The following is a 23,010-nucleotide window of genomic DNA, read 5'->3' as shown; positions in this document are numbered from 1 at the left end:
GCTTACTTTTCAAGGACAGTTTTGCCAGGTATAGGATTATTGATTGATGGTTTTTTCTTTTAGCACTTTGACTATATCAACCTACTGTCTTCTGGCCTCTGTAAGTTCTGATGATAAATCTGTTCATTTCTTGTTGAGAATCCCTTTTATGTGATGATTTGCTCCTCTCTTCCTGCTTTCAAGATCTCTCTTTATTCTTGGCTTTTGAAAATTGGATAATGTCTTAGTGTGAGTCTTTTTAAGTTCATCTTACTTGGAGTTTCTTGGATGTTTATACTCATGTCTTTCAACAAATTTGGGTTGTTTTCAGCCATTATTTCTTCAAATATTCTCTCTGCTCCTTTCTCTCTCCTCATTTTGGTCTCCCTTTATGCGTCTCTTGGTCATTTTGATGGTGTCCTGCGTATCCTTTAGGCTCTGTTTGCTTTTCTTCAGTCTTTTTTCTTTCCGTTCCTTAGCTTCAATAATTTTCATTGTCTTATCTTGAAGTTCACTGATTCTTTCTTCTGCCTCTTCAAATCTGCCTTTGAATCCCTCTAGTGAATTCTTCATTTCAGTTATTGTACTTTTCAGCTCCACCACTTTCAGTTTCTTTTTAGGTTTTCTATCTCTTTATTAATGTTTCTATTTTGTTTATAGCTTGTTTTGTTGACTTTCTCCGCATCTTCTTTTATTTCTTTGAGGACCTTTAAGACCATTGTTTTTGTCTATTTCTAATATATCTGTCATTAAGTCTTTTGCAGGTACAGATTCTGTTGAATCACTTTTTCCTCTGAATGGGACATACCTTTCTGTTTCTTTGTATGCCTTGTGACTTTTTGTTGAACACTGGATTTGAATCTAATAATGTGTAACTCTGGGATCAGATTCTCCCCCCTTCCCCTAGGTTTGCTGTGTTTTTGTATTTTTGATTGTTGCAGGCTGTCTCTGCTGAGCATGAGCCTGAGGTGCAAACTTAATGTCTCCTCAGGTCTTTTCTGAATCTTTTCTTGGGCATGCACAGTCACTTTCTAATTTTCCCTATATATTCATTTCATTTTGAATGTCCTAGTCTTTAGTGTCTGGCTCCTCAAGGAGAAGAGCCAAAATGATGGGGGAGAAAGAGCAACGGCTCTTTAAGTCTCCTGGAAGTCAATTGAGCCAGACCAGAAGGGGTCTGCAACAATGTCTGCCTGCCTTAATCTGCACCTCTGTGATCAGAAGCAGCAATCTGCAGTTGGAGCACAAATTCCCACTATTTGGGAGAGAGAGTCGTTTTTGCCCACCCTGGCTCCCCTAAGCTGTGTGCAGGCTGCTCCAGGAATGTGTGCACAGCAGCTTGCCATGTTGTTAGAATGGGGGATGAGTAGCTGCTACTGTGGTAAGAGCTGAAATTGCCCGAACTTGACCTCAGTTTACTTCCATGCCTTCTACTGGAAGTTGCAAACCTTCAACAGACTCTAGAAAAAAGTTATATTAGACAGCTTCTGCCAGTGTAATTGTTGTCTAGGTGGGGAGACGGATTTCTGGTGCTCCCTACTCTTTGTTCCCAGAAACCTAGATCATTGACTTTTAGACTCAAATCTTGTATAGATTTGTTTTAAAAGAAAAAGGCTTCTTGTGAACTTCTATTTTGATCAAGAACATTTACTACTAAGACAGATTTACAAATAACACTACAAAACCAATAAAATTCATAACTCAAAATCTTTAAAACTAACATCATTAATTGAAGTGGGTTAATAATATTTTTTTTTTTTTAAAGATTTTATTTTTTTTTCCTTTTTCTCCCCAAAGCCCCCCCGGTACATAGTTGTATATTCTTCGTTGTGGGTCCTCCTTCTAGTTGTGGCATATGGGACGCTGCCTCAGCGTGGTTTTATGAGCAGTGCCATGTCCGCGCCCAGGATTCGAACCAACGAAACACTGGGCCGCCTGCAGCGGAGCGCGCGAACTTAACCACTCGGCCACGGGGCCAGCCCCTGGGTTAATAATATTTTGCTCAAAGTAAATCACTGCTGTGAACGAGAATATTCAAGTTGTCTTTTTTCGTGTGTGAAAAATATACATAACATAAAACTTACCCTTTTTTGGTACACTGTACACTTTTTAAGTGTACAGTTCAGTAGCATTAAGCACTTTCACCTTGTCATGCAACCATCACCAATATCCGTCTCTTGAACTTTTTTGTTGCCCCAAAGTGAAACTCTGTACCCATTAAACAATAACTCCCCATCCTCTGCTTTTTCAGCCACAGGTTCTTTTTGAGTTCTGCATGTCTGTCCTTTAATGTGATGACTGATTATCTTATCACTTTGCTTATTGGCAATACCTTGAAATTTTCATTCATAGTTTGATGTGACATTATTTGATATTCACTTGGCAGGAACTCATCATTTATATATGAAGATTGCCTCTCTTTTTCATTAGCTTTCTATGTATAAAATAATTTCTTTCATCAATCCATGATGACAAGTATAAAAGAGCATGTGGTAGTCTCTCAGATGATATAGAATATATTTACATTATTATTATTATTATTTTTTTGGTGAGGAAGATTTGCCCTGAGCTAACATCTGTCGCCAATCCTCCTCTTTTTGCTTGAGGAAGATTGTTGCTGAGCTAACATCTGTGCCAGTCCTCCTCTATTTGTACGTGGGATGCCACCACAGCATGGCTTGATGAGTGGTATGTAGGTCTATGCCCAGGATTCAAACCTGCAAACCCCGGGCTGCTGAAGTAGAGTACACGAACGTTACCACTATGCCACCAGGCCAGACCCTATGTTAATATTTTAAATTAGCATTAAAAAAAATTGTAAACGTTTTTTACAGACTTATACAAGTTTTAGATCCCCAGTGTGAAGAATACAGAGTTGGGGGCCGGCTCCGTGGCTGAGTGGTTAAGTTTGCGCGCTCTGCTGCAGTGGCCCAGGGTTCGGATCCTGGGCGCAGACATGGCACTGCTCATCAGGTCACGTTGAGGTGGCGTCCCATGAGCCACAACTAGAAGGACCTGCAACTAAGATATACAACTATGTACGGGGTGTGGGGGGAGTTGGGGAGATAAAGCAGGAAAAAAAAAAGATTGGCAACAATTGTTAGCCCAGGTGCCAATCTTTAAAAAAAGAAAAATTCAGAGTTGGGTTATTTCCTATAGACATGGTATGAGGTCAAAAGAGGATAGGCTAATGCAGTGGAATTAAGAATAGAAAAGGAAGGATACCTATGTGAAGGAGCAGAAAGGATGGCAGTAGGTCCAGATGCGAAGGGAGTAACAGAGCGAAGGATGACTCCAGAGATATGGAGCTTGAGATATCAAGGGATAGCTTTTATCATTAACGAAAGTACGACAATTTGGAGGAAAAGTTACCTTGAGGAAAACATTTGGTGAGTTATCAAGCTAAGTCTACCTTGGAGGAAGAAGAGATAAATGGTTAGAGGTGTGCTTTAGGAGGTACTGTCACAGAAATGCTGAGATTAATCATCGAGTATTCCTCTGGAATGAGAGAATGCATATTTAGGACAGCAGAGGAAAGAGTGTTAGGGTTTTATTCCAAGGTTGGAGGTAAGAAGCAGGGACAGTAGAGGACCCAAGATGTAAAGTGAAAATCAAGATAATTGCGCCCCGACATCAAAGGAAGGCATGTTTAAAGATGGCACAAGTCAACAGTGTAGAATACAGCAGATCGTACAAGGGCAATAAAGGATGACATAAAGTAAAATGCCATTCAGTGTGATTATTAGCTGAAATTTTACTCCTTTTCAAGGAAAATAGAGTTATATGTTCTCATTGAAGAATGTCTGGTCACAGTGTTGCTTAAAGAGATAATGCTGTTATTCCTTTGAAATTCTCCCCTCCCCACCCCACTCCCATTCTTAGATTTCCTCAGAATTTCTTTCTTAGTATAAAATGCTCTGGGATACTTTGTTTTAGAATTTAAACCTGGCTAATTTATTTTGTTTTCAATTTTGTGACATCTTTTAAAATAATTTGAGATGTCTTGGGATATGAGACATTCTAATTTTGCAAAGTACTCATGTTATAATTTATTTTACAGTTGTTTCTAATATGTACAAATCTGGTAGTATAATTTGATTAGGTTTATTTTGTGTTGAGAATAAAGATTGCTGTGTTAGTAGCTACATTGGTTTTGAGAAAAAAATCTTAGGTAGTTTTAATGGGAAGAGAGTAAGAAGGACAAAATGGGAATTGTTTAAAGAAATTCAGTGAAATCCTTGTTAGTGGTTTCCTCATTGGCATAATTATTTCTGATATTTGCTTTTTAGAAAATCCTTTCAAGAAATATACCAATCAGATTCTGAAGGATGGGAATCTTCAAAAGATCTGAGAAGTCATCTTGGACATTTGGAATCAGAAATTTTATTTCTAAGTACACTTACTGGCATCAAGATAAGAAATTACTCCAAGAAGACAAAGGACCTGACAAGCACTGAGATGACAGAAAAGAGTAAGTGTTAATCTAGAAGAGGTGTTGAAGCTAACCTTGTATGCACAGGAAATTGGTTGTCATATCATTGAATTAAAATTCTACAAGGTAACTATTTGAATGTGTGATTGTGGTAGGCTTGTTTTGCCAGGTGTCTTTTGAACATGACAGCATCCATAAGACTCTTTTAAAAGCCGCCTGAGGGGCTGGCCCTGTGGTGTAGTGGTTAAGTTTGCATGGTCCACTTCAGTGACCCAGGGTTTGTGGGTTCGGATCCTGGGCACAGACCTACACACCAGTCATCAAGCTGTGCTGTGGCAGCATCCCACATATGAAATAGAGGAAGAGTGGCACAGATGTTAGCTCAGCGACAATCTTACTCACCAAAAAAAGCGCTGCCTGAGGTAGAGGTTAAAGAAGGCACAGTCTCTGTCATTAAGTAACTTAATACTCAGGTAACAGAGATAAGTGATTGTAAGAACAACAACTCTTAGGAGTTGTTGCTACTGACATGAGAGTTGCCTCATGTACAGTGTTCTACTCCTAATGAACATGGCCTATGGCCAAGATAAATGTTTCAGCAGCTAGACCATTTGCCAAAGGAGAGTTTCTGGTCCCAGTGCCTAGGTTTTATTGCACGGATATGTGATGCACTAACAGGGAAGGGGAGGCCAATTCAGCTGTACAGTTGGATGTTGAGAACTTGGGACAAGAATAACATTCCCTAAGGAAGGAATCGCTTTTGGAAATGCTTCCTGACTTTTCCACTGAAATAGCCCTCATGACAGGAGAGAGAGTGACCCTCAGAGGGTCTTGGGCAACTTACCTCACTAGAAGTTTGAATTACATATAGAAATGACTGATGGAATTTAGACACTCCAGGTGCTTGAGAGGAGGAGATGGAATACAGAGAGGATGGAGAGTGAGATTAGATCAGGTACAAGACTTTTACTAGTGTGAAGGAGTCTCAGTCTTCCTAGTTTGAGTCCCAGGTTCACCCCATCTGCTGAAGTTCTTGGTGCTACCAATTTTAGAAAGCCCTTCTCATGTTGTGTGAATGGCTTGATTCCGAACTTTCCGCATTCTTGGGTCTGCCAGGTCAGTCTCACTTTTCCACGTGATATCTGGCTCATCCATCTGATTTCCAGCTTCCAAAATTAGGTTACTCTCATCTTCTTCTCTTTATCCTTGTAGAATTGTGCCCTTCTAAAAATACCTTCATTAGCAAACCTAGATGGTGATAAAGTCAGAATAATGGTTATCTCTTGGGGGGTAGTGTATAACCTGGGAAAAGGCATGAGGAAACTTTATGGGGTACTTTAAAATTTCTGTATCTTGATCTCTGTGGTGGTTACATGGGAAATACATATGTTAAAAAAAAATCACACTGTATACTTAAGAATACGGCATTTTATGCATTTAAGTGCATTCATGTTATACCTAAAAGAAACCTTCTGATATCGTTTTAGTAAAGTTTTGAGAGATAACAGAGGTAAATACATGGATCCAATTTACTGTCTTCAACTAGAAGCAGATAAAGTTGCAAAAATGAAAAATAACAGTTATCATGATTCAAATTTGTCTAGGGTTATACTAGCATATTTCTATTTCATACCTTAATCTTTGGTATAATTGAGAAGTAGAAAGTATAAGTTGTCTTCAGTGCTATTTTGCAAAGCTAATCAATTTGATGCACGTTCTTCCAGATATTTTCATTGCAAATACTAACATACGCTTTCACACATATACTCACATGTATTATAGATATTCACACAAAATTGAACAATAGATATTTGAAGGAAATTGTTACTTTTCAAGCAAAATATTTGGTTTTTTGATTTACAGGTATAAAGAAAGTTCTACAGAGACACAGATTATCAGGAAATTGCCACATGATTACATTTCAACTTGAATTTCAGATTCTGGAAATCCAGGTAAGTTAAGGAGTGTGTTGTGATAACAGAGATTCTGCTGCTATGGAATAAAAAATTCCCCTCCATCCCCGGCCTCCAGCAGTGGCCGAGCTGAGGAGGAGTTCATGAGCTGGGGCCCCTTGTAGCACATTTGTGCAAAGTGATACCATTTCAAAAAATTTTTTTAAGTGTAAATACCCAGCAATTGTGTATGGTAGGGTTGTTGCTGAGGACATAGGTGCTTTGTTGGAGGGCAGGGAGCAAGATGCTCCTGGGCTCCCAGTGCAAGCCACAGGTCATGGGAACAGTCCTGGATGCCCTTTGAGTCAGTTGATATGCCAGCCGTCTATTTTCTATTAGTTATCTCTTGCTGCTTAACAAATTTCCTCAAAATTTAATAGCTTAAAACAACAAAAACATTTATTATCTCACCCATTTTCCATTGGTCAGGAATTTGGGAGCAGCTTAGTTGAGTGTTCTTGCTTAGGGCCTCTCATGAGATTGTGGTCATCTGGGACTACAGCCATCTGAAAACTGCTCAGGGTTGGAGGATTAGACGCCAAGGTGGTTCATGGATACGCCAGCAAGTTATACTGGACTACTGAGACACAGCACAGGAGAAAGATACTTTTGACTAAGATTTTCACATAAAATCAGGAAGCAGACAGAATGATAACATGCAGCCTTTGGCCAGGATGGGGCAGTACAAGGCTTAGACACCTTCAAAGGCTGGTTTCAGGAAGAGTGGGATCCAGGCATAATTTTGAGAACTGACCGGGACTAGGCACATACTTTGATAGCAGAAAGCAATCTCAATCAGTTGATTTTGTGAGCTGGGCCTACAGGGAGTGTATGTAGAGAAGAACAGGGAAGGGCAGGCAGGCTGCCTCAACCTCAGGTCATCAGATAGTTGCAGTGCTAAGTCTTGCTGACAAGCTGCTTGGTTGTGTTCAGTCATGTGCCAGGATTCCTCATCCTTGTCCTCAGCCACAAAAACAGCCCCAAGTTGTCCCTTCTTGTATGGAACAGGAGTTAATGTTAGGTAATCAGGACCCTGCCTCCTTAGGTGTCAGACACTGCCCCAACTAGTCAAGAGTGCCTGGGTCCGGATAGCTGGGCTAGAGCTTTTGCTTTTTATAAACTTTTTGCAAGCCATGTCTCTAGTTGACCACTGACACTGGCAGGCTGGGAATGGGCTGAGGGAGGTCTGGGCGCCTCATCTGATGATAGCTCCCAGCTTGGTCCTGTCAGGATGACCAAGAACATCCACAGTGTGGCGTTGCCAATGCTGATTGAGCAGGATCTGACACAGGGGCATGGGTGATGGGTGACCCTAGGCAAGGTACACTGTTCCCAGGTTGGCACCAGGCCTTGGGGCCATGCATGATCACTAAGGCAATATCATAGTCCTGTATGACCTCAAAGATCATCTGCTGAAGACTAAAACAGAACATGGGCCCAAATGGATTGGTGTCATTTTGGATTAACAGTCTGTGTCAGGATCCCATGCTTCTCTTTTGTGCAGCCCAGGAGCTCCTGGATGTTTTCCCATTGCAGAATGTTGCATAATCGGACCAAATGCATTTTCTTTCTTTGTGGCTAATGTGATCCTTAACTCAGAGTGGTGATACACCAAATATTCACCTGCATCCTGACTTCTATTAATGGGCCAGGACTACAGTCCATGGTAAGGTTGGAGGAGTCATAGGCCTCAGGTCCAGTCCCATGTCTGAGAACATTTGCACTGTCACTGGACACATTGCCCAGGAAACTTCTCAGGAGTATCCTGGGAGCCTTGGGGTCCTGAAGGCTTTTTCTGCTGTAGGTATATGTCTTTTTCACAGTCTCTCCATGGTTATCTGGAGAGAAGCTAGACTGTGGGCAAAATTAGGCTTGTCCTTTGGAGGCTTATGCACAAGTCTGTCTGAAAAGAGAAAGACTGTCCTCTGAAGTTGGGGTCAATGAGCTGCTCAGTGGAGCTGTACACTGTAGGATGGTTGTGCCCAGAGATTATCAGAGTTCTCGTTAATGGGGCTGTGGCTTGAGAGATGAAATAGACTGCAGTATTGTAACTTCATTTTGTTTAAAATGCATACTTGGGTCACCTTAAGTATCTGAAGGAAAACGTCAAATGGTAGTTTCATCTTATCACGAGTCAGATCACAGTTTGGGGAAATTTGTTATAACTCGATGTGCTTCTGAAGAATGACTACTGCCTGACCAGAGGCATTCCTAGCGTGAACTGGCACTGGGCCCCTGTAGCTCCCACCGTGGCTTGGCCTCCTGGTCGTTGCTGTCCGCCCTGAGGCTGCACAGACAGGACCAGAACCATGTGGGCCCTGCCACACAGGCCCTGCTACCCTTGCAGCAGTGGCCATGCTCCCTGCCTCCTACCAGGCAGTGACGACATCAGCCCAGACCTCACCTTCCTGTCAACAGTATTTTAAGCTAATATTCTCACCCCCATACCACCAAAGCATGATCAAAAATTTTGTGACAATTTAGTAATGGCCTAAATTTATACTGTTAGCTCACATGCTGAGTGAATTAGAATTAGTTGAGCTGCACATGACAGAAAACTTAAAAATAAGGGTGGTTCAAAGTACTAGACATTTATTTCTCAGCTGCTTAAACAGATTGTAGGGTAAGTGTTCAAAGGCTAGTATTGTGACTTCATAATCATCAGGCTCTGCCATCACCCACCTGGCTTCCAAATCATGGTGCAATTATCACTTTAGCATTTCAGGCATCAGGAAGGGGTGGGCAAACAAGGGCTCACCTTTTCCCGTGAAGGACACTTTCTCGAACTTGTAATATCCCTCATTTTCACCTACATTCCATTGGCCAATAAGTTAGCACAAGGAAGGCTGGAAATGTAGTCTTCGTTGTGCATGGCCGTGTGGCCAGTGAAAAATTGGGGCAAGAAAGAAGTACAAATACTGGGATCTACCAGCAGTTTCTGTCCCATATGCGTTAGGGGATGCAGGAAAAAAATCTAAGGAGAGGAACAGCTGATATTCTTTTACAGATAGTCTTTTACAGACATAGAACACAGTAATTGCCAGATAAAGAGATGTAAGTTGTTGTTCACATTTCAAAGTATGTAGGTGTTTTTGGGTGTTTTTTCCTTCTTCTCCCCAAAGCCCCCCAACACATAGTTGTATACTCTAGCTGTGAGTGCCTCTGGTTGTGCTGTGTGGCACACTGCCTCAGCATGGCCTGATGAGCGGTGCCATGTCTGCGCCCAGGATCTGAACTGGCAAAACCCTGGGCTGCCGAAGTGGAGCGCACGAACTTGACCACTCAGCCATGGGGCCGACCCCCAAAGTATGTAGGTGTTTTTAAATTGCTTGATTTTACTTAATTTGCTACAGAAAGAGTATGCTCTCCCTATGTTAAGAATGCTTGCTTTCTCTGCACATTTCCAATTTTATGATTCTTTTTGAGAACCAGACTGGTAAGCAAGATGTTAAAAGCTATCACAAAAACTCCCAAATGAGCAAGATTTTTTTTTTTTTTTTAAAGATTTTATTTTTTCCTTTTTCTCCCCAAAGCCCCTCCAGTACATGGTTGTATATTCTTCGTTGTGGGTCCTTCTAGTTGTGGTATGTGGGACGCTGCCTCAGCGTGGCTTGATGAGCAGTGCCATGTCCGCGCCCAGGATTCGAACCAACGAAACACTGGGCAGCCTGCAGCAGAGCGCGCGAACTTAACCACTCAGCCACGGGGCCAGCCCCTCAAATGAGCAAGATTTTAGGGATAAGTCATATGGGACTCAGAGACTTTCTTGGAGAAGAGAACAAAGGACTGTCTCATTTTGTTGTTGTTACTTAGAATTCTGATGTAATGGGGTGATGAGAATTGTTTTTACGTTTGTGTTATTTCATGGTAAATCCTCACGTATTCTAGGCCTACTTGTGTAAGTACACCTGTAGAAATCTATCTCTGTGGAACTGCGAAGTCGAGGAGATGTGTATGTAAATTCTGATTGATAATACCAAATTGCCTTCTACAATGGCTTTACCATTTTATGATGTTGAGCAGATTTTTATATTTAAGAATTTTATCTTTGAGGAAAAAAAACAATGGTGAAGACATAGCAAGCTTGTGTGTTCTAAAATGTTTTTTTAAACAAAATTTCCACTAGAGGGAGATGTTAAGCTATCAGAATATTAAAAAGGAACGTAAATAATGAAACTGTCTTACTTATAGAATATTGTTATAGTAAAATCATAGTAATACAATGTTAGAAAAATGCCCTAAAATCATATGAATAGAATATTGGAACCCAAAGTGACCTTATAGATTATCTAGTTCAGCCCCCTTATTTATAGGGAAATGTACCCAGGGCATTTGAATGATTACCCACGTTGGCATAGCTATTGTTTTCAGAAGTGGTTGGAACATACAAGTATGTTCCAGGATTTACTGTCTGTTGTTAGCGCTGTTTCTGAGGAGTTGCAAGGACTTCAGAATTAACATGTGTCAGCATTCACAGTCCATGCAGCATAATAAATCAGATGGGTGGGAGTTTGTGGAGAAAGGGCAGATTAAGTATGTTTTCATAACTTCTCTCTCTGAAACCAGTGAAAGAAGAAAATTAGACAAAAAGAGGGAAATGTTTTAATTAAAAAGAATATAATCCCATATCACAGACTCCAAAGAAAGTGTACTTGATATGATGACATTTGAACCTAAATGAAAGAAAAGACTGAAGTCTGATACAGATTGCTTCAGGAGCAGTATATAAATTTTGCAAAGTTAACTGGACCGTTATCCTGAATGTCTCTACCCACAATCCTTAAGTTGTAGAAAAGAATGAGAACTGCAATCTTAAATGGACTGGGGTAGCGAGGAATGTGCTGCTGAGACTCAGGCAGGGGCTTTGACGTCAGATTGTTTATAAGGTCCTTCCCCTTGTTTACCGACTGGGGAGGATTGACCTGGTTAGCAGTATGACAGGGAGGAGAGAGATGGGCAAACCGTATCTTGAAGTCAACTTTCCAGTGGCTAAACTGAATCCACAACCCACCAAAAAGAAAAAAAATAGAGGGGCCAGTAAATTATAGGCTTTATGCTGACGGGATTATTTACCTATCCTAATGCCTGTAAGTCCAAAATCCAACACACCCACACATACTAGAACAAAAGACAAGAGGTGCCTCTGAGATTTTTTATTCTTTTGTAGCAGCTGTATTGAGATATAACTCAGATACCATATAATTTATCCATTTAAAGTATACGTTCATTAGTTTTTGGTAAATTCACAGAGTTGTGCAATGATTACCACATCAACTTAGGACGTTTTTATCACCTCAAAAAGAAAGCCCATCTTCTTTATCACCTCTCAGTCTCCTTCCTTCTGCCCAGACCTAAGCAAGAGCTAATCTGTCTTCTGTCTGTATGGATTTACCTATTCTGGACATTTTCTGTAAATAGAATCATATAATATGTGGTCTTTTGGACTGGCTTCTTTGACTTAGCATAATGTTTTCAAGGTTCATTCATGTTATAGTGTGTCTTATTACTTCATATATATATATATATATTTTGACTGAAAAATATTCTGTTGTGTGGATATATCACATTTTGTTCATTCATTCTTCAGTTGATGGGCATTTGTGTTGTTTTCACATATTGACTGTTATGAATAATGTGGCTATAAACATTCATGTACATTTTTCTTGGGTTTATATCTAGGAGTAGAATTACTGGGTCAAATGGAACTACCAGGTGATAACTAATGACGTTAAGCATCTTGTATATCATCTAAAGAAACGTTTGTTGAGATCCTTTGCCTGCTTTTCAATTGGGTTGTCTTTTTATTATTGAGTTGTAAGAGTGCTTCTGTAATTTCTGTTTCTGATTAGATATGGTGATAGATGCCTACAGACAGCCTACTTAAACTGCAGCTGCTCCTGACAATTGCCGCTATATCCTCGAGTAGCTGAAAAACTAAACAAAGATTACATACCATCAATATCCATTTCTCCAGCAGCTCAAGATACAAAGAGACAAGTCAGATGGTGCCCAGACAAATGGGGAAGAGTCAAGAAGTATCCACTCACTCTGTCCTTAGGAAATAGCAAAAACTGCTAGATGTACCTCTTAAAAAAATACCACCCATGGAGTTAAAAGCACAAGGAGAGTGCAGAGTGCTTTCATCATCATTTAGGGCCTATGTCAAAGTACTGCCATGAAAGAAATTAGTAAGAAAATGGAGATAAATTTACTTTGGAAGAATTAATCCAGGAAATACAGGAACGTGCTATATAAAAACTGCTCTGACTCTCGAAAGCATTTAAAGAAAATTGAATAAGAAAAGGAGAGACCTGAGAGAAATGAAGGAAGAATAAAATGATTATAATGCTGAAAACTACACTAGATGCAGCCAATAGTAGACTAGGAGGATAGGCTTGAGAGAAATCGCTTGTTAGCGTGTTTGAAGGAAAAGAGATGTGGAAGATAATGAAGAGTCAATATATGATTTTTCCATAAAAAAAAGAATCGAAAAAAAGTGGAAGAGAAATTATAGGCAAACATAGAAGAAAATTTACTAGCGTAAAGGAGAAAACCTGAATTTGCAGATCAAAATATTTAACAGTTTATTTAACAATCCCCATTATTGAATATAGAATTGTTTTTGTCTTTTTGTAATGTGTAGCACTGTAATGAATATCTTTATTCATAAGTCTTTGTCTTCATTTTTTATTACTTTAGGATAAATTCTTAGAAGTCAAATTGCTGAGACAGAGACTATGAATATTTTGAGTTAGGCATTGTCAAATGGTTTCTTAGATTAAAATGTCATCTCATTGTTTAACCTTACATTTATCTTATTACTAGTGAGATCGAACATTTTTTTCCATACACATTGTCTTTTACCTCTGAGTTTTTAAGTTCATGTCTTTTTTTTTTAATTAAGATTATGATAGTTAACAACCTTGTGAAATTACAGTTGTACATCATTATTAGTCATGTTGTAGGTCCACCACTTCACCCCTAGTGCCCTTTCCCCTGGTAACCACCGATCAGTTCTCTTTGTCTATATGTTAACTACCACCTATGAGTGGAGTCATAGAGAGTTCGTCTTTCTCTGTCTGGCTTATTTCACTCAACATAATACCCTCAAGGTCTATCCATGTTGTTGTGAATGGGAGGACTTTGTCCTTTTTTATGGCTGAGTAGTATTCCATTGTATATATATACCATCTCTTCTTTATCCAATCATCAGTTGCTGGGCACTTAGGTTGGTTCCATGACTTGGCTATTGTGAATAATGCTGCGATAAACATAGGGATGCATGGGACTTTTGGAATTGCTGATTTCAGGTTCTTAGGATAGATACCCAGTAGTGGGATGGCTGGGTCACAAGGTATTTCTATTTTTAACTTTTTCAGGAATCTCCATACTGTTTTTCATAGTGGCTGCACCAATTTGCATTCCCACCAACAGTGTATGAGGGTTCCCTTTTCTCCACAGCCTCTCCAACATTTGTCACTCTTGGTTTTGGATATTTTTGCCATTCTAACAGGTGTAAGGTGATATCTTAGTGTAGTTTTGATTTGCATTTCCCTGATGATTAGTGATGATGAGCATCTTTTCATGTGTCTATTGGCCATCTGTATATCTTCTTTGGAGAAATGTCTGTTCATGTCTCCTGCCCATTTTGTGATCAGGTTGTTTGATTTTTTTGTTGTTGAGCTGTGAGTTTTTTATATATTATGGAGATTAACCCTTTGTCGGATAAATAACTTGTAAATATTGTTTCCCAGTTAGTGGGCTGTTTTTCTGTTTCAATCCTGTTTTCCCTTGCCTTGAAGAAGCTCTTTAGTCTGATGAAGTCCCATTTATTTATTCTTTCTATTGTTTCCCTCGTCTGAGGGGTTATGGTGTCCGAAAAGATTCTTTTGAAGCTGATGTCGAAGAGTGTACTGCCTATATTCTCTTCTAGAAGACATATTGTTTCAGGCCTAATCTTTAGGTCTTTGATCCATTTTGAGTTTATTTTTGTGAATGGTGAAAAAGAATGGTCGATTTTCAATCTTTTGCATGTGGCTGTCCAGTTTTCCCAGCACCATTTGTTGAAGGGACTTTCTTTTCTCCATTGTAGGCCCTCAGCTCCTTTGTCGAAGATTAGCTGTCCATATATGTGTGGTTTTATTTCTGGGTTTTCAATTCTGTTCCATTGATCTGTGCACCTGTTTTTGTACCAGTACCATGCTGTTTTGATTACTGTAGCTTTGTAGTATGTTTTGAAGTCAGGGATTGTGATACCTCCAGCTATGTTCTTCTTTCTCAGGATTGCTTTAGCAATTTGGGGTCTTTTGTTGCCCCATATGAATTTTAGGATTCTTTGTTCAATTTCTGTAAAGAATGTCATTGGGATTCTGATTGGGATAGCATTGAATCTGTAGATTGCTTCAGGTAGAATGGACATTTTAACTATGTTTATTCTTCCAATCCATGTGCATGGAATGTCTTTCCATCTCTTTATGTCGTCATCAATTTCTTTCAAGAAAGTCTTGTAGTTTTCATTGTATAGATCTTTCACTTCCTTGGTTAAATTTATCCCAAGGTATTTTATTCTTTTTGTTGCGATTGTGAATGGGATTGAGTTCTTGAGTTCTTTTTCTGTTAGTTCATTGTTAGTGTTTAGAGATGCTACTGATTTATGTATGTTGATTTTATACCCTGCAACTTTGCTTTAGCTGTTGATTGTTTCTAATAGTTTTCCTATGGATTCTTTGGGCTTTTCTATATATAAGATCGTGTTGTCTGCAAACAGCGAGAGTTTTACTTCTTCATTGCCTATTTGGATTCCTTTTATTTCTTTTTCCTGCCGAATTGCTCTGGCCAACACCTCCAGTACTATGTTGAATAAGAGTGGTGAAAGTGGGCACCCTTGTCTTGTTCCTGTTCTGAGAGGGATGGGTTTCAGTTTTTGTCCGTTGAGTATGATGTTGGCTGTGGGTTTGTCATATATGACCTTTATTATGTTGAGGTACTTTCCTTCTATACCTATTTTATTGAGGGTTTTTATCATAATGGGTGTTGGATCTTGTCGAATGCTTTCTCTGCATCTATTGAGATGATCATGTGGTTTTCTTTTTAAAGATTTTATTTTTTTCCTTCTTCTCCCCAAAGCCCCCTGGTGCATAGTTGTATATTCTTCTTTGTGGGTCCTTCTAGTTGTGGCATGTGGGACGCTGCCTCAGCATGGTTTGATGAGCAGTCCCATGTCCGCGCCCAGGATTTGAACCAACGAAACACTGGGCCGCCTGCAGTGGAGTGTGAGGACTTAACCACTCGGCCACGGGGCCAGCCCCTGATCACATGGTTTTTGTTTCTCATTTTGTTAATGTAGTGAATCATGTTGATTGACTTGCGGATGTTGAACCATCCCTGTGTCCCTGGTATAAATCCCACTTGATCATGGTGTATAATCTTTTTGATGTATTGCTGTATTCGGTTTGCGAAAATTTTGTTGAGGATTTTTGCATCTATGTTCATCAGTGATATTGGACTGTAGTTTTCCTTCTTTGTGTTGTCCTTGTCAGGTTTGGAGATCAGGGTGATGTTGGCTTCATAGAATGTATTAGGGAGTGCTCCATCTTCTTTTATTTTCTGGAATAGTTTGAGAAGGATAGGTATTAAATCTTCTTTGAATGTTTGGTAGAATTCTCCAGAGAAGCTGTGGGGTCCTGGACTCTTATTTTTGGGGAGGTTTTTGATTACTGTTTCTATTTCTTTACTTCTGATTGGTCTATTCAGATTCTCTATTTCTTCCTGATTCAGTTTGTAGTTCATGTCTTTTGCCTTTTTCTTTTCAGGTTTCATATCTCTTTGTCGTGTTTATGGTAAAAATTTTCCTCAGTTTACTGTTTCTCTTTTAGTTATAAAGTCATTTTTTATATAGGTATTTTGAGTTTTTTATGTAATTGTATTCACTTATTTTTTTCTATTATTGTTTGTGTAGAAAGTTCTTCCTCACTCAGTAATCATTTAAATGTTTCTATTTCCTCCTAATATTTTATAGTTTATAGTTTCAGTGTTTACATTTAAGTAAGTAATTCATTTATTGGAGTTCATTTAGATTTTTGGTATGTAGCAAGGATCTACTTTTATTCTTTTAACAAATACCTGATATTTTCAGTACGTTTTCTTGATTATCTTTTTCTGTTACTTGGTGGAATTTCATTTTGCATATTTTTAAAGTATTTTTGTCTTTCTGTTTAAAAGTTTACTGTGCTCTGATACATAAATTTTGTTTTCTTTATTTTAGAATAAGAAGAGTTTATCTTCTGTTATTACTGACCTCAACATAATAATGGAGCCCACCGAATATTCAGAATTAAGTGAATTTGTGTCCAGGTAAAATATTTTAAAAATTTATTCTTTTAGGGATTAGTTTCACTCTACAGTTTTAAATTTGCCTTTTCTTTTATCTTGGTAAGTAAATATCAAAACATCTCTGAAAGCGTAACACCATTATTATGGGTTATATTTAAGCCTATATTCTTCATCTCTATTGTTGTTTTCTTCAATAAATATTTATTATACATTCACTATGTGCTAGGCATTAAAATGAAAATGTGAGCAAAAACAGATATAATCTTTCATCTTCATGGGATTTGTAGCCTAGTGGAAAAGTCAGATATTAAATAATCGTAAAAATAATCTAAAATAGAGTTTGTGTTAAATGCTACAGAGAAGAGTTACATATGCTGTTGAAGCATACATCAGGGATCTGACTCTTGGGGGAATATGGAACGATCTCCTGAAACTTGAGCTGAAATCCGAAAAACGAGTGGATATGGACTAACAAATAGGTCCTAGACAGAATAGCTTGTGCACAGGCACTGCTAGGAGGGAGCATGGCATCTGTCAGCAACTGACAGGAGGCCATAGTGACTGGAGGAGGGCAGGACAGGGGAGTGTGGTATAAGATGAGGCTAGCAAAGTGTGCATGTAAGGGCCACACCATGTGTGGTTTGGCATAAGCAGTTTGGTCACAGTCCTAAGACCAATGTGAGGCCGTTGAAAGGTTTTAAGCAGAGCCTAAGGAAGGCACAAGTGTGACATCCTAGAAAGTATTATTCTGGATGCTGCAGGGAGAAGGGATTGAAGGGGTGCAATAGTGGATACAGGAGAGTCAGTGACTAGTGTATTAAAAAAGTTCAGGCAAGAAAAGTTTGTAGTTTGGATAAGAATAATGGTAGTTGTGAAAGAGAGCTGGATGGATTTGGGGGATGTTTAGGAAGCACAATTGAATGGCCACGTTGGTAGTTGAATAGGGGGTTACGAGTTGCTGATGGGGATGACTCCTTGAAGATGATGATTGCATTTGTTGAAATAGGGAAAGTTGAAAGAGGGCCGTCTCAGGTGAGATTGTGAGTTCAGTTTGGACATGTTGAATTTGAGTGCCTGTGAAACACTGAACTGAAAATATGAAGTAGGCAGCTCAGGAGGGGTGTAGGTAGGAGATACAACACTGGAGTTATCTGCCAGGGAGTGAAAGTTACAGCCTTGAGCAGGAATGAGATTGTGGAGAGAATATAGAGTGAAAATAGGAAAGGGACTGGAACTGAACCTTGAGGAATTCTAAAATGTGCTGGCTGAACAGAAGAGAGGATCCTCCAAAGGAATTATAAAAGAAACTTTGAGAAGTGGGAGGAAAACCAGGAGTGTGTTGTGGACCATTGGCAACTGTGTTGACAGTTTTTCTTTGACATGAAGATATCTTTAAAGTGTCTTCTAGATTGCATGGGTTGTGAAAAGAAGTCTTCTATCATTGTTATTTTGTGTGTGTGGGTGTGGGTGTGTGTGTTTTGGGCTGCCTTCAAACATTTCTCTTTGTTCTGTTTTTCCACAATTTGACTGTGCTATTTCTAGGGTGTATTTGTGTGAAAATTCCCAACCATATCTTTTCAAATACTTCTTCTGTCCTGTTCTCTGTTCTTCTGCAGCTCTAATTACACGTATGTTAGAACATTGGATATATTTTCTCCACATTGGGATGCTCTGTTCTATTTCTTTCACTTTTTTTTTCTTTGCATTTCAGTTTGGATAATTTCTATTACCCTATCTTCAAGGTCACAGATCATTTCCTCAGCTGAAGTCCAATTTGCCAATGAGCCCGTTGGAGGAATTCTTCATCTCTAATGTAATGTTTTTTATTTCCAGCATTTTCATTTGATTCTTAATTTCTCTCTCTGCTGAAATTGTTCAAATGCTGCCCATTTGTTCATCCATGTTGTCCAGCTTTTCCACTAGATCTTTTAACGTATATTTTTTTCTTTATTGTTTTATTATGAAAAATTTCAAATATGCAAAAAAATAATAGCATAATTAACCTACAACTGCCCATTAGGCACCTTCAACAATTATCAATATTTTGCCAATCTTAGTACATCAATTCCTACACACACACATTTTTTAACTTTTAATTTTGAAAAATTATAGATTCACAAGAAGCAGCAAAAAAAACAATATACAAGAAGTTTCCATACACCCTTCATCTAGCCTCTGACAGTGGTAACATCTTGCATAATTATACTATCAAAACTAGAAAATTGACATTAGTGAAAACCAAAGGGCATTTTCAGATTTTCCTAGTTTTACAAGCACTTGTGTGTGTATGCGTGTTCTATGCAATGTTATCACCTGTGTAGCTTCATGAAACCACCACCACCACTTTCAGGATACAAGACTATTTCATACTCCTTTGTACTAGATCTTTTGTTCACCCAGTCTTTTTTGTTGTGGTAAATAAAATATATACAACATAAAATTTACCTTCTTAACCATTTTTATGTATACAGTTTTAAGTGTACATATTGTTGTACTGCCATCACCACCACCCATCTCCATAACTCTTTTCATCTTGTAAAACTGAAACTCTACCCATTAAACAACTCCCCATTTCTCTCTCGCTGCAGCCCCTAGCAACCACTGTACTTGTTTCTGTGTTTATGACTTTTAATCTTAGTTATTTTAAAGTCCCTGCCCAATAGTACCAAGACCTGAATCATCTTTGAGTCTGATTCTGCTGATTAGTTTACAACAGATCTTTTTTTTCTTGAGTTTTTGTCTCATAACTTTTTATTGAATGATAGACATTGTGGAAAAACAGTAGAGACTGAAGTGAAGAGTATTTATGCCCAGAAATGGGCACATTTCTTTTATCAGTGTTAGCATGAGAGTTAATTCAAGGTACTTAACTGTTGAGCTGGATTTGGGATTTTCGTGGCTTTTATTACCTTAAACACCACAGGCTTCAGCTTCTTGCAGCAATGGATTCAAATTCAAGTTCAGTTCTTCCTCATGCTTAGGTGGAGTTTTGGGAGCTGGCTGGTTTCCTCAGTGTTCCAGCTCCCCCCTCAGCTCTCAGGCGTTCCTCCAGGTCTGCACCTCCAGGGGCTGTCTTTCTCCATGCACTTGACTCCCCAGCAGCAGATGTTGATGCTTGTTGCTGGGTGCTGGCTTGATTGCCATCTGTTTATCCTCTTTGCTGAAGTTTATGTTCAACTCTTTTATTCATTGCTTCATCGGATTGTTTCCTTACTGTTGTTTTGAGAGTTCTTTATATATTCTGTATCCAAGGCCTTTGTCATAAGTGTGATTTCCAGATATTTTCTCCCATTCTGTAGCTTGTCTTTTCATTTTCTTAATGGTGTCTTTGAAAGAGCAAAATTTTTTATTTCAAGAAGACAGTTTATCTTTCTTTTATGTATATATTTAGCTCATGTTTTTGGTATGATGCCTGAGAACTGTTTGCCTAACCTCAGGTCATGAAAACTGTCCTCAAATTTTTTATAAATTTTTATAATTTTACTTTTTACATTTAGATCTATGATTCATTTACATTTAATGTAATTGTTGATATGTTTGGATTGAAGTCTGCCCACTTTGTAGTTATTTCTGTTCTTTCTCTGTTTTGTTCTTATATTTTCTCCTTCATGCCTTTTCTGGATTATTTGAATATTTTTTAATATTCCATTTTAATTTGATTTTCTTCTATATCTCTTACATGTTATGTAAATACGTGTATTATAATTATATATATTACTGGTTGTTCTAGGGATCACAGTCTACCTAGAATTAATATTTTGCCACTTTAAATGGCATATAGAACCTTTTACTAAATAGATTCCTTTACTCTCATGTCCTCATGTTACAGTTTTGATGTGTATTGTTTCTACCTACATTGAAACCCTCATCGGATAATGTTATAATTCTTACTTTCTTCCTTTTTATGTATTTGAAGGAACTTAAGAAGAATAATCTCATACATTTATGTAGATTTTTACTAATTTTACTCTTCATTCCTGATATTCCAAGCTTCCCTCTGGTATCATTTCCTTTTCGTCTGAAGAACTTTCTTTAGCATGTCTTCTTGAGTAGGTTCACTTGGACAAATCCTTTTCGTTTTCTTTCATCTGAGAATGTCATTGCTATGTCTTTGCTCCTGAAGGATATTTTCACTGGATATTAAGTTCTGGGTTGACAGTTCTTTTCTTTCCGTACTTTAAAAATGTCATTTCACTTCTCTCTGGCCTCTGTGGTGTCTGTGGAGAAATCCACTGTCTTTGAATCCTGCTTCCCCTATAGGAAATGTATCTGTTTTTCTCTAACAGGTTTCAGGATATTTTCTTTTTCTTTAATTATTGATAGTTTGATTATGATGTTTTTAGCCATGGATTTTTTTGTTTATCCTCTCTGGGGTTGTAAGCTTATGTCTTTTTACCAAATTTGGGAAATTTTCAGCCATTATTTCTTCAAATATGTTTTTTGCTCAGCACTTTTTCTCCTCTGCTCTTGGGTTTCTGATGGCATGAATGTAAAACCTTTTAGTGTTGTCTGATGGGTCCCTGAGGCTCTATTCATTTTTTCTAAACTTTTCTTTCTGTTTTTGGTTTTTCTTCTTCTTCTCCCCAAAGCCCCTCAGCAAATAGTTGTATATCCTAGTTGTGGGTCCTTCTGGCTCTGCTCTGTGGGATGCTGCCTCAGCATGGCCTGATGAGCAGTACTAGGTCCGCGGCCAGGATCCAAACCAGCAAAACCCTGGGCCGCCAGAGCGGAACTCCTGAACTTAACCACTTGGCCATGGGGCCAGCCCCAACCTTTTCTTTCTGTGTTACTCAGATTGGATGGTTTCTGTGTACTTACCACCACCATCAGGAATCAAACAGTTCCAGCAACACAGAAAATCCGTCACACTCTCCCTTTATGGTCACACCCTCCCCCACTCTTACCCCCTGGTTAATCTGCTCTATCTTTATCACTAGAGTGTCGCATTTTACCAAATGTTGAGTAAATGAAATCACACAGTGTGTAACCTTTTGAGACCAGCTTCCTTACTTGGCATAATGCCTTTGAAATCCATCCATATTTTCATTTCTGAGTTGTGTTCCACTGTGGACACTAGCTTGTTTATCCATTCACCTGTTAGAGGACATTCAGGTTATTTCCAGGTTTTGGTGATTATGAATAGAGCTGCTATAAACATTCATTAGAGGATTTTATGAATGCAAGTTTTCTTTTCTCTAGGGTAAGTAACCAGAAGTGGGATTGCTGCGTCATATGATAAGAAGATGTTTAAATTTATAATAAACTGCCAAACTCTTTACCAGAACAACCATACCATTTTGCATTCCTACCAGCAGTGTATGAGAGTGATTGATAATATTTTAGTGAATTAACTTCTGATATGCACCTGATTTTAGACCTAATATCCTAGGAATTTATTTTTAAAATAGAAGTGTAGAATTTTTATTTTAAATTTCTTTTCGTGTTTTGCTTCATCTTTGAGAAAGAGACATTTGGAGTTATTTTACTGTTCTGACTATTCTAGTTGAAATTGAAATGTGTTGTTGCCAACATTTTGTGAAAGAAATCCATAACATCTGTTTTACATTTAGTGAAGTTTGGACTATGCTTGGGAAACATAAATAAATTACAATCACTCTTATAGTTGTAGAGCCAACACATACACACATTTTCTTTATATAATGGAAAACTGTATGTGCTGTAATAGAGTTCCTTTTATGGAGATGTAAAGGGGAGTGAAGGAATTGTAACTCAGAGTGCTTTTAAGTAAAGTGCTTTTTTAAAAATTTATATAACAAACATTCTCTCTCTCTCTCTCCTTGTCTCTGAGTATCTCTAGCGTGTGTGTTTAAACTTTGACCATTGTAGTTTTTAAGATTTTTTTTTTCTTGGCTCACTCCCTCATCACATGATTAAGAGCTTATATTTTGCACCCTTGTTTGATGGAGATTAAAATATCATGTCACTTTGGCTTGTAAGATCTAATGAAGTAACTGCTGTTGTTTATAGGCCTACATCCTTTGGAGAGTAATTTGTTCTCTCAGACGTTAAAAAGTATTTGTAATAGCTATCACAATAGGTTTTAACACTGCATCTCCAGTGTTTCCTTGAAAATATATGATTACGTAGCTGTGTGTTAATGCAACTATTTTTTTATTTTCTTCTTTGTTTTCTGTGTGTCCTCTGTTCTTTTATTCTTCCGTTCCTATTTCCTGCTTTCTTTTGGATTACTTCAATACTTTTTAGTATTCCATTTTAATTTATTTACTGGCTTCTTGGCCATATCTGTTTGTATTATTTTTTATATTGGCTGCTAGAGGGCTTGCAACATATATA

At 38.4% G+C, this 23,010-nt stretch overlaps 1 protein-coding gene across 1 annotated transcript in view; it reads left to right on the top strand.

The window, feature by feature from the left end:
* Positions 1–23,010, top strand: part of LOC124233902 (centromere protein P-like) — a 222,405-nt gene that overhangs the window by 11,025 nt on the left and 188,370 nt on the right. Inside the window, exons 2-4 of the mRNA XM_046651189.1 lie at positions 4,269–4,450; positions 6,275–6,363; positions 16,628–16,716. Of these exons, the coding sequence (XP_046507145.1) occupies positions 4,269–4,450; positions 6,275–6,363; positions 16,628–16,716 (360 nt within the window). The remainder of the gene's footprint in view (positions 1–4,268; positions 4,451–6,274; positions 6,364–16,627; positions 16,717–23,010) is intronic.

The sequence above is a fragment of the Equus quagga genome, unplaced genomic scaffold (assembly GCF_021613505.1).
Source record: "Equus quagga isolate Etosha38 unplaced genomic scaffold, UCLA_HA_Equagga_1.0 270_RagTag, whole genome shotgun sequence".
Classification (NCBI taxonomy): domain Eukaryota; kingdom Metazoa; phylum Chordata; class Mammalia; order Perissodactyla; family Equidae; genus Equus; species Equus quagga.
This window is presented reverse-complemented; position numbering and strand designations above follow the sequence as displayed.